The 12801-nt window shown below is 41.6% G+C and overlaps 1 protein-coding gene across 5 annotated transcripts in view; it reads left to right on the top strand.

Annotated features, from left to right (window-relative positions):
• The window catches only part of THAP4 (THAP domain containing 4), a 44392-nt gene that overhangs the window by 3859 nt on the left and 27732 nt on the right, over positions 1-12801 (top strand). Inside the window, exon 1 of one of the 5 annotated variants that reach the window (XM_080670014.1) lies at positions 11213-11308. The exons of the other annotated variants lie outside the window; for them this stretch is intronic. Coding sequence (XP_080526140.1) covers positions 11305-11308 — 4 coding nt within the window. The 5' untranslated portion in view covers positions 11213-11304. Of the gene's footprint in view, positions 1-11212; positions 11309-12801 lie in introns of those variants that run through there. 5 annotated transcript variants of the gene reach the window in all.

Here is a 12801-nt window from a genome sequence, read left to right as displayed (position 1 = left end):
CTAAATGTAAAATCAAATAGATGTAGAAAACTTATTAGAGAGGTTCTTTCCATTCACGTTTCCATGAATATCCTTAAGGTTAAATAGTTTTGAACATTAATAATAACAATAAGATTTTAAACATCTCTTCAAGTAGAATACATTATCTTCTGTAGAAATTAAAACGCTACAGAAAAATACAGGCTAAGAAATGGTGAAAATTCCTTCTCCCCCACCTCCCAGCTTTTATCCCTGTTGCTGTTAAAATTCGTTGTGTGATCTTTTAGATTACTTTCTGTGCTTTATCCTACATATCTTGGTACCTATACAGATAGGTTGAGTATATTTTTTATATGTGTATTGGCTATGTTTCTGTTTTCCCCTCTATTTTACTGTTTATATAAAAGTTGGTTTGTAGCTATTTTTTACATATTGGAGATAGGATCTTTTGCCTGTTATAGATACATGAAAACATCCTGCCACATTGTTCATTTAATTTGGATCAGAGTTTGTCTTCAGAGATGTAATTAACACTTCAGGAGATTCTTGTGTGACAGGCTGTTCAGAACTTCCTGGACCCCCAGGACATCAACCACTATCAAAACAAAAAACAAGCAAAAACTAAAACCTGTCCTTTGTGTTTCCAAATGCACCTGGGGGAGGAGCAGCTCATGTGAGGACCATGATGTCCTGTGACACTGTATTCTCTTGTCATTTTTAAGCTGTTTTTTATTGTTTCTCGATGTTGCTTTTTGGTTACTTTTTCTGTTGATCTTGATCAAATGTCCCAAAGTTTGTCAGTAGGTCTTTCCAAACAGCCAGCCCTCAACTCCATTGATCAAGTCTGCCTTGTTGTTTCTGCCTCATTAATCCTCACTTTTTTCTACTTTCTTCAGTTTCATTTTGTCTTCAGTTTCATTTTGTGGTGGTTCTGGCTCCTGGACTGAGGACTGAGCTTATTCTTGTACATGTATATTTCCTGATACCTCCAGCTGAGGCTAAGCCCTTCTTTGGTCCCTTTGGCCTCTCAGTGTGGATTTGCCTCATGTTGCTCTCATTGCTACTCATTTCTAAATCGTTTCTAACTTCATTCTTGATACCCTTTTTAACCCAGGTTATGTAGAAGGAAGTTTACAGTTTTTCAAGTGGATAGATTGGAGGAGGGGAGCTAATTTATTTGTAATTATGCTTAAATTTTATTGCTTTAAGTTCCAGTTGTAGAGTCGCTTAATGAGATCTGCTTTTTGGAATCTTGAGATTTCAGTGTGGCTTAATCCAGTCTGTTTTTGTGTTTCATTGTGGTTTGAGAAGAATGTATCCTTTCCACCAGTCAGATACTTTGTTCTCCTGCTGGATCTAGCTTATTTGTAATAGTCAACAGGTCTGTTTCCTTCTCTGCCTGATTTTGCTTTTTTTTGGAGATAATATTGTTAGAGATATGTGTCTCTGATTCTTACAGGAAACTTCCTTTTGTCCCATTTAAAGTCTTCTTTATCTCCTTATTTTCAACCCTTTTATATCCTCTTTTTTTAATTAAAGAAAAATGTTTTAGAGAGAGAAAGGAAGGGTGATTGAGAGAGAGAGAGAGAGAGAGAGAATGACATTGATCAATTGCCTCCTGCATGCATCCTAACCAGAGACTGAACCCGCAACCTGGGCATGTGTCCTGACCGGGAATCAAACTTGACATCTTCTGATGCACAGGACAATGCTCCAACCACTGAGCACACTGGCCAGGGCTCCCTTTATTTTACAGTTACATTTAACTCAGTCTGAGAGCTTTTGTCTTTTTATGGAGAATTTAACCCATTTACAATTGTGATTATTGGTAAGTTGAAATTTGGGCCTGATGTTCTGTTTTATTTTTTAATTTGGTAAGCTTTCTTGTTTTCTTCCCTGTTCTTCTAGTGGATGTCTTTCAGCTTTTAAAAACAACCATTGAAGCCTATCTTTCAGTAACTGCTTTGAATTGATCAGTGCCTGTGTTCTACTCTCCTAGCTCCTTACTTTCTGCTCCCCAGGGCCAGACCCTCTGTGGTCTTGGTTCTATAGTCTCATTTTCCCCTCCAAACAACCATATTTAGTTGTAAGTATACATTTTATTGGTTATTTTATTTACCACTATTTATTGTATCCAGATTTTTTTTGTTCTTTTTGGAGATATTTTATGATATTTTTGGAACTCATATGACAGTAAATTTTTGAGAGGAGTTGAATATGACATAGTTAGTATGAGTATGATTGAGTATGAGGTATTAGGTGCTGGTGCCAGTTTTGTATGTGTGTCCACAGTGTATGTGTGTGTCTGCTGTGTTGGATGAGGTCAGAGGTGTTTAAAGCCATGGAATTGAATGAGGTTACCTGGAGAAACTGTGTAGCTAGAGAAGGGGCTCAGGTCTAGCCCAGGAGCAGGCTCTGTTTATAGAGGTGCAGCTGCAGAGGATCCAGGAAGGGAGATGAGAAGGGAGGACCATGGGGCCATGGGGTGCTCGGAGTCATGCTAGCCAGAGAGGATAAGGGCATTCAGACAGCAGGGGTGCTTGACTGGATTGGATACAGCTCTGATTAGCATGGAGAAAAGATGGCTGAACTCAGCCACATGGGGTCACTGGTGACCACAGTCTCCTTGGAGTGGCGAGAATGGAGCTGGATGGGAGTGAGGGGCAGCAATAAGGCATTTTAAGGGGTTTAGCCATGAAGGGGAGTTGCAAAAGTGGATAATTGCCAAAAGGGAGCATGGCTTCAATGGGGTTTTATGTGTAGAGACAAGCCAGCAGGTGTCTTTGCTGAGGGGAGTGTGGGCCAGGATGAAGGGCCAGGGAGGAGCATGCTGGGCCCTGAGGCAGTGCTGGGCTGGGCTCCAGGGCGTGAGGAGGGGTGGAGAGCAAGGGGACGGAGGCTGTACGGAGAATAAGAGCCTGTCTGAGCTTCTGCTGTGTTCCCTAGGGTACGAGGCTGGGCGCTGGCTGGAGTGGAGGGGAGGATGCAGGATTGCAGTGGCAGTGGGAATAGTGGGAGGGAGAGAAGGTGCCCGGCTTTGTCTCCAAGGCCTGCCCAAGCTCCATCTGGATCTGTGGTCACCATCTGCTGTCTCTCTTTGTTTTCCTCAAAATGTATGCTCTCTCGGAGGTTTCCAGGGCTATTAGGAATTTGTTCATCACCCTGGCCGGTGTTGCTAAATGGTTAGAGCATCAGCCCTCAAACCGAAGGGTCTTAGGTTCGATTCCCGGTGAAGGGCACATACCTGGGTTCCAGATTTGTTCCCTTGCCTGGTCCAGGGAGCATTCGGGAGGCAATCAGTCTCTCTCCCTCCCTCCCTTCCACTCTATCTAAAAGTAATATAAAAATATCCTCCGGTGAGGATTAACAAAAATAAAGAATTTGTTCATCAATGAGGGAGTCTTTCGATCATTGTGTATAGGTTTCATATTGAAGGGGCTATCCCTGTGTTTATTCAGTCCATTATCTTTAGCCAAACCCTTTATTTTGGACAGAGCAGTTAGGCCAGTGGGCCATGGGTTATAGGATTTAGGGGTTGGTCCCACTTACCCTCTGGAAAGCTGGTGCTTATTGTTCTTCTGGTGATCTGTCCTTAAATTTGTTCTAACTCCAGGTTACAGTGTTTTAAAACCTGAAACAGTTGTATCAGGGTACGTTGGCATTTCTGAACCAGTGAGGGTGAACATATTTCCCTACCAGTATTTCTTTGTCACTTCCCTACCTATGCCCTGACTGGTGGGATCACTGGTTAGAGCAGTGGTCGGCAAACTGCGGCCCGCGCCGCGTTTTGCCGCTCTGTTGACTAATGAGTTTGCCGACCACTGGGATAGGGGCTTAATCACAAGGAACAACAACAGCCTGTAATTATTGGAATCGAGAGTCTAGGTCAGTGGTCGGCAAACTCATTAGTCAACAGAGCGGCAAACTGCAGCTCGCGAGCTGCATGTGGCTCGTGAGCCGCAGTTTGCCGACAGCTGGGTTAGAGCATTGGCCCTTGCACCAAAGGGTCACTGGTTCAATTCCCGGTCAAGGCAAATACCTGGATTGCAGATTCGATCCCCAGCCCCAGTCGAGGCTTGTATGGGAGGCAACCAATCAATGTGTCTCTCACATCAATGTTTGTGGGGTTTTTTCTCTTTCTCTCTCTTTCTCCTTCTCCCCCCTCCCTCCTTTCCACTCTCTATAAACCGGTAGAAAAAATATCCTTGGGTGAGGAATTAAAAAAAGCCTGTTTATTTCTCTTGTTTTATTTATATAATTTTTTAATTAATCTGGAGTTTTTAAAACTTTATTGTAGAAAATCTTAAACAGAAAAGTAAAACACATGAACCTATCCCCAAGTTTCAACATTTATCAATATTGTATATTCTTATTTCATCTATATTTCTACTTACTCTCTACTTCCCGCTTATCTATAATAATAAAAGTAATATGCTAATTAGACCAGATGAAGCCAAGGCTGGGAGGGAAGCCGGTAGCCAGGGGAAGGAAGGCCTACTCTTTCACGAATTTCATGCATCGGGCCTCTAGTTATTTTATAATTAATAGATTGTTTTCATAGGAAAATTTTATATTTCCAGAAAAATTCAGCAAACAGTGCAGAGAACACCCCCATGCCCTTTACCCCCAGTTTCCTCTATTGTTCACATCTTGCCTTACCACCTGTGTTGTGTGTTGGCCGGGTTCACATTCATTACAAGTGGTGAACCAATATGGATAAATTGTTTTTAACTGAGTCCATAGTTTACATTAAGGTTCACTGTCTTATACTTGAATTTTGAGAAATGCATAATCTTTTATATATATAGATTTCATAAAGGAAGGGAGTGGAGCAGAGAGATAGAAACATCAGTGATGAGAGAATCATTGATCGGCTGTCTCCTGCACGCCCCACACTGGGGATCAAGCCCACAACCCAAGCATGTGCCCTGACCAGGAATAGAACTGTAACCTCCTAGTTCATAGGTCACTGCTCAACCACTGAGCCATGCCTGCCAGGTGACAAATGCATAATCTTATGCATCCACCATTCCAGTACTGGATCATATAGTATAGTTAGATCGCCCCCAAATCCTTATACTCCACCCATTTATCCCTCCCTTCCAACCCCAGCAATCATAGATTTTTTTTTACTCTTTCTATGGTTGTACCTTTTCTCAAATGTCATATAACTGAACTATATGGGTACTATGGACTAGAATCTAGAGCTTTTTCAGGTTGGCTTTTTTCACTTAGCAATATGTCTTCAAAGTTCCTCTCTGTCTTATTGTGGTGTGATAGCTCATTTCATTTTTTTCTTTTTTTTTTATATTGAGTTAAAATACACATAACAAATTTATCATCTTAACCATTTTCAAGTGTCTACTTCAATGGCTTTTACATTCACATTGTTTTTGCAGCCTTCACCACCATCCATTCCCATAGCTCTTTGTAAATCTGAAACTCTATCTATGCAACCATAACTTGTCCTTCTCCCCTCCCCCAGTCCCTGGCAGCCACCGTCTAATTTCTGTCTGTGATTTTGATGACTCTAAGTACCTCATAAGTGGAATCATACAGTATTTGTCTTTTTATGACTGGCTTATTTTATCAGCATAATGTCCTCAAGGTTCATCCATGTTGGCACATATGGCAGGATTTCCTTCCTTTTTAAGGCTTATATTCCCTTGTGTGAGTGGATCACATTTTGTTTATCCTTTCATCCGTCCATGGACATTGGGGTTGCTCCCACGTTTTAGTTATTGTGAGTGATGCTGCTGTGAACCTGGGTCTGCAAAATATCTCTTTAAGACCCTGCTTTATTCTTTTGGGTGTATACCTAGAAGTGGAATTGCTGGATCATATTGGAATTCTACGTTTAATTTTTTGAGGAACCATCATACTGTTTTTCAGTGGCTATACCATTTTCCATTCCCATCTCTAGTGCACACAATTCCAGTTCTTCTGCATCCTTGTCAACACTTACTTTCCTGTTTTAATAAGCCATCCTAATGAGTGTGAGGTGGTATCTCATTGTGATTTTGTTTTGCATTTTCCTAATGATTAATGATGTTGAGCATCTTTTCATGTGCTTTTTGGCCATTCGTATATCTTCTTTGGGGATTGTCTGTTTCAGGTTCTTTGCCCATTTTTGAATCAGGTTGTTTGTTTTATTGTTGTTTACTAGTAGTTTTAGGAGTTCTCTATGTATTCTGGATATCAGTCTCTTATCAGAAATATGATTTTGCAAATATTTTCTTCCCATTGTGTCAGTTGCCTCTTTATTCTGTGGATAGTGCCTTTTTTAAAAAAAAAAAAGTATTGATTTTTTGTGGAGAGAGAGGAAGGGAAAGGGAAAGAGAGATAGAAACATCGAAGAGAGACAAAAACATCAGTTGATGATGCCCCCTACTGCGGATGGAGCCTGCAACCCTGGCATGTGCCCTCACCGGGCAAGAATCAACCAGCAACCTCCTGGTGCATTGGAAGATGCTCAATCCACTGAGTCACACTAGCCAGGCTGGATAGTGCCTTTTGATGTCAAAAAACTTTTTCATGAAGTCTAATTTGTCTTTTTCTTTTGTTACCTGTGCCTTGTAGTCTTATCCAAGGAATCATTTCCAAGTTCAGTGTTATGAAGCTTTTGTCCTGTGTCCTATGTTTTTGTCTGAGTTTTATTTTTTTAGGTCTTTAGGTCTTAGATCCATTTTTGAGTTCATTTTTGTATACAGTGTTAGGTAAGGGTCCCACTTCATTGTTTTGCCTAAGAATCTCCTGTTTTCCCAGCACCATTTGTTGAAAAGACTGTCCTTTATCCATTGAATGGTCTTGGAACCCTGGTCAAAAATCATCTGACCAGTCCTGGTCAGGGACTCAGTGGTTAGAGCATCGTCCCCATATGCCAAGATTGTGGATTTGATCCCCAGTCAGGGCACATACAAGGATCAACCAATGAATGCATAAGTGGAACAACAAATTGATGTTTCTTTCTCTCTCTGTCTTGCCCCCTCCTTTTTCTCTCCCTAAAATCAATAAATAAAATTAAAAAAAATAATAATTTGACCAACAAAAAAATAATAATTTGACCACATGTGCAAGGCTTTATTTCTGGGCTCTCTATTCTGTGTCTTTAATTTCTTTCTGAAATGTTTTATAGTTTTCATTGGACAAGTCTTTCACTTCCTTGGTTAATTCCTAAGTAATTATGCTTTTTGATGCTATTATAAATGGAATTGTTTTTGTAACCTCCTTTTCAGGTTAGTGTACAGAAATGCAATTGATTTTTCTGTGTTGACTTTGTATCCTGCTATTTTTGCTGAGTTTATTTATTAGATCTAACAAAATTTTTTTGTGGAGTCTCTAGGATTTTCTACGTATGAGATCATCTCACCTGTAATCAGAAATAATTTTACTTCTTTCTAATGGATGTCTTTTATTTCTTTATCCTGTCTAATGGCTCTGGCTAGAACTTCCAGGATCATATTGAATGGAAGCGGTGAGAGGGGGCATTCTTGTCTTGTTTCTGACCTTAGAGGAAAAGCTTTCAGTTTTTCACCATTAAGTTTGATGTGCACTGTGGGTTTTTTATACATGGCTTTTATTATGTTGAGGTTGTTCCTATCTGTTCCTATTTTGTTGAGTGTTTGTATCATGAAGGCATTGAATTTTGTCAAATGATTTTTCTACATCAATTGAGATGACCATGTAGTTTTTCCCTTTATTTTGTTGATGTGACATATTATGTTGATCCATATGCATTCCTTGCATGCCAGGAATAAATTCCACTTAGTCATGGTGTATAATTCCTTTAATACACTGCTGAATTCAGTTTGCTAGTATTTTGTTAAATATTTTCACATCGGTGTTCATAGGGGATATTGGTCTGTAGCTTTCTTTTCTTGTGTCTTTGCTGGTCTCATAGAATGAGTTAGGAAGTGTTCCCTTCTCCTATATTTTGGAAAGGTTTGAGAGGGATTGGTATTAGTTTAATCCTATTGTGGTCTGAGAGCATACTTTGTGTGATTTCTATTCTGTTAAATTAGTGAAGGTGTTTTGTAGGGCCCAGAATGTAGTCTATCTGGGTGAATATTCCATGAGACCTTAAGAAGAATGTGACTTCTATTGTTGGGATGAAGTAGCTTTTAAGGGTCTCCAGAGAAACAACCAATAGGGCGCGCGCGCGTGTGTGTGTGTGTGTGTGTGTGTGTGTGTGTGTGTGTGTGTGTGTGTGTGTTTGTGCGGAGAGAGAGAGAGAGATAAGAAGAAGAGGTTTCTTAGGAATTGGCTCCTGAGTTTATGGATGGCAAGCTAGAGAGCCAGGAGAACTGGTAGGTCAGTTTAGTCCCTGTCCAAAGGCCTGAGAATTGGAGTGTGTAGGAGATAAATCCTGGTCTGAGTCCGAAGGCCCAAGAGCCAGGAGTATAGATGTCCAAACAGAGAGCAGATTCTTCCTTCCTCAGTTTTGTTCAGGCCCTCAGTGCACTTACAGGAGGGCCTCTGCTTTATGCAGTTCTCCAAGTCAGATGCTAATCCCTCGAAGTATCCTCACAGACACACACACAGAAATAATGTTTTACCAGCTGTCTGGGCATCTTCACCCAGTCAGGTTGACACATAAAATTAACTATAGTACCTACAGATGTCAGTTATATCCAGTTGATTGATGGTGCCGTTGAGTTCATTTGTGTCCTTAATGCTTTCCTGCTCACTGGACCTGTCCATTCTTGTAGAGTGTGTTGATGTCCCCACCTGTGACATTGGATTTGTCTGTTGCTCCTTGAATTCTGTCAGTTTTGTCTCACGTGTTTTGATGCCCTGTGTTAGTACATAGACATCAAGGATCAGTTTGTCTTCTTTGAGAATTGACACCTTTGTTGTTATGTAATTCCCCTCTTTACCCCATAACTTTCTTGTCATGAAGTCTGCTTCACCTGAGACTAATTTGTCTATTCCAACTTTCTTTTGATTCATGTTCTCATGATACATATTTCTCATACTTTAATCTGTGTTTTTATAGTTCAAGTGGGTTTCTTATAGACAACAGAGTGATGGGTCTTTTTAATCTACTCTGACAGTCTCCTTTTTGTTTGTTTGTTTTGTTGTTGTTAATCCTCACCCGGGGATATTTTTTTCCATTAATTATTTAAAGAGAGTGGAAGAGAGGGAGAAGCGGAGAGAGACAAAGAAAACGTGGATGTGAGACACATCGATTGGTTGCTTCCCATATGCACCCCAACTGGGGGCTGGGGATCGAGCCTGCAATCGAGGTATGTGCCCTTGGCCTGAATCGAATCGAGACCCTTCAGTTCCCAGGCGGATGCTCTAACCGCTGGTTTTGCTAAACCAACTAGGGAAGTCTTCGTCTTTCAATTGGTATACTTAGAGCTGGTATACTTTAGACCATTCACTTTAAAGTGATTATTGCTACAGTAGGATTAATATATGTTGTGTTTATAACTACTCTCTATTTGGTTTTGTTTTCTTTCTGTACTTTCTGCCTTCTCTGGTTTTAACTGAGCATTTTATTTGATTTTAATTTCTCCCCTTCCTTAGCATATCAATTATTCCTTAAAAATATATATATTTTGCCCGGCTGGTGTGGCTCAGGGGTTGAGCGTCAACCTAAGAACTAGGAGGTCACACCCTGTTGGGGCCATGCAGGAGACAGCCAATCAATGATTCTCTCTCATCCTATATAATAATCCTATGTAATAAAAGGCTAATATGCAAATAGACCAGTGGAATGACCAGTTACTATGATGCGCACTGACCACCAGGGGGCGGATGCTCAACGCAGGAGCAGCCCCCTGGTGGTCAGTGCGCTCCCATAGGGGGAGCGCTGCTCAGTCAGAAGCCCTGAGCTGGGCTCACAGTTGGCAAGTGCAGTGGCAGTGCTAAGGATGTCCGACTTGATGGCTTGTGGGGAGCGGGCTTAAGCCCTCAGTCAGACATCCCCCGAGGGCTCCTGTACTGTGAGAAGACACAAGCCAGGCTGAGGGATCCCCCCCTCACCCCCCTGCTAAGTGCACGAATGTTGTGCACTAGGCCTCTAGTCATTGATGTTTCTGTCTCTCTCTGCCTCTCCCTTCCTCTCTCTGAAATCAATTTAAAAAATCACACTACAAATGGCCACACTGTTCCTTAAAGACAGAACACTGTATGATGGCATCTCCAGGGCTTCACATTGTGTTTGGCATGTACATGGCTGGTAATTGAAGCAGCAGAACCTTGAATTAATAACTTGCACATTCCTGTGCTATAAGAACTGTGGTGATGCCTTTCCATTTAACAGGTGATAAAGCGAGGGCCTTGTTATTTCTTTATCTGTTGTGCCATGCCAGTGGGACCCAAACGGGTCCTAATGGTAGTGTGGTAGGTGGTGTCCTCTTCACTGGGGATGGCCAGTGCTAAGCAAGCAGCAGGCACTCTTGGCTCTCCCTACCCTGCTATGCTTTGCAGTTAGTATCATTTCCAGTGTGCTGGGGTGGGAAACAGTGTTGTCACAGAGCGCTGTGAGGGTGGGAGGTGCCAGGAAGAAGTCTGTCTCTAGGTCTCAGTAAGTATTTCCTGTCATTGAGTCCAGGGCCCGTACGCTGATACATTTACCAAGAGACAGAGCAGTCTCTGAGCGTCCACTTGAAAAGACAGGAGGAGTGGGCGGCTAGCACTCTGGGAGACAGACAGAAAGGGACATGTTTCCAGAGTGACTGTTCAGAAAGAAGCAGCTTTGCTGTGTGTCTGGCTGCCCGACCTTTTCCCTGTTGAAAAAGTCATTTCCCTCTGTCGTCAGTGGAAGTAGCTGAGGGTGGAGGTCCCCCTTCATCCTCCACACAAGACATGTGACCTCTCTGGCCTGACGGACCTTCATAAAATTCAACTTGACCTCTCCTCCCAGCTCTAGGACTCAGTCATCTCCAGGTCTGTCTTTGTCTCCATTTTTTTCTGAGGAGTCATCTTTTTTCTTTTATTTATTTATTATTAAATCTTTATTGTTGGAAGTATTACATATGTCTCCTTCCCCGCCCCCCCATTGACCCTTTCTAGTCTGACCCACCCCAGGCCTTCACCACCCTATTGTTTGTGTCCATGGGTTATGCATATATGTGTACAAGTTCTTCTAGTTCTTCAGTTGATCTCTTCCCACCCACCTACCCTCCCCCCATCTTCCCTCTCAGATTAGAGGAGTCATCTTTTATAGGGAACTACAGTTCCCAGAATGCATTCTTTAGGTTTGGCATTCACTTCCTGCCCAGCTCTTTAACAGCCAGGTGCAAGCATTTCCCGTCAGTTGGAAGAAAACAACCTTGAAGAGCCTTGCCGGTGTTCCGGAGTTTAGAAAATTTAGGGATGGGTAAGCCTTCTTTTGCTGCCTCAGGCCAAAAAATGAAAATTTAAGTTTCTTGGAGAAAACTTAAATTTTATTGCATATTGGTTGACTTTAATAAAAGAAAAATGAAATCCAGAAAAAATGCCTGTCGAATTTACTTAAAGAGGTTGAAAGTGGCAAATAGATTAGGTCCTTTATTATTATACTTTTTATTCGTTTGACTTTAAAATTCATTTTATTTTTATAATGAAGTATAATTTATGCAGGTAAAATATACAAATCTTAAGGATATAGTTTAATGAAATTTGACAGGCTCAAGTAACCTGACATTTGGATTTTAGAATTATTTTATTGGTTGTTCTCCTCCCTCAAAGCTTCAGTGAAAACAAGGAAAGATGCGGCCAGACAGGTTGGAGCAGTGGAGGAACCTGTGGGCACTGCTTCTAGGGTCATGGAACCCACCTGCCTGATTGTTTACTGCCAGTCCTGGTGTCCTGTTCAGATTAAAATTCCTTACAGTTAAAAGCAAGTAACAGCCCTAACCGGTTTGGCTCTGTGGATAGAGCTTTGGCCTTCGGACTCATGGGTCCCAAGTTCGATTCCAGTCAAGGGCATGTACCTTGGTTGCGGGCACATCCCCAGTAGGGGGTGTGCAGGAGGCAGCTGATTGATGTTTCTCTCCCATCAATGTTTCTAACTCTCTCTTCCTCTACCTTCTTCTCTCTAAAAAATCAATAAAATATATTAAAAAACAAACAAAACAAAACAAAAAAAACCAAGTAACAGCAAGCCAGGACCAAATGTGCAGTGTTTCTCAGAGTAATTAGATGTCCTGGTGCAGACACCTCAGGGCACATGCCTGGGTTTCCGGCTCGATCCCCAGTAGGTGGCGTGCAGGAGGTAGCCAATCAATGATTCTCTCTCATCATTGATGTTTCTGTCTCTCACTCCGTTTCCCTGTCTCTCTAAAATCAATAAAAATGTATTTTAAAAAGAAAAGGAGTATCCTCTAGTTTTCAGCTACAAAGTTTGTGTATCCGTCAGAAATGCCTTATTTATCATGCTATATAGGTATTTCATTTTTGTATTTTATTCACTTGTATATCGACATGAATGGATATTTCCTTTAGCTTCTTTCTGTCAACGTGTATCTCTTCAGTAATTTCCGCTACCTAAATGCTGCTGCTATGTCTGGTGCACAAGCACTCACATTGCAGTCTCTTCAGCCATTGTGTGGCTTAAACTTTGTTTCTTGCTGATGTGTCTGCCCCACTTTCTGAAACACCTTTCTGAGTCACTTGATTTAGTGCCTCTTGTTCATAGCACAGGAGTTAGTGTCTTGCTTTGTGATCCATCTGAAAAGCTTTTTTTTTATTATGTGAATTCAAGTGTGGTTGCGCTTAGCTCTTATTATTTATACTAGAGGCCCGGTGCATGAAATTCGTGCACGGGGTGGGAGGGGTGTCCCTCAGCCCAGCCCACACCCTCTCCAATCTGGGACCCCTTGAGGGATGTCC

The sequence above is a fragment of the Plecotus auritus genome, assembly GCF_963455305.1.
Source record: "Plecotus auritus genome assembly, chromosome: 5".
In the NCBI taxonomy this organism is placed as follows: domain Eukaryota; kingdom Metazoa; phylum Chordata; class Mammalia; order Chiroptera; family Vespertilionidae; genus Plecotus; species Plecotus auritus.
Note: the sequence above shows the minus strand (reverse complement) of the source record. Positions and strands in the feature narration are given on the sequence as shown.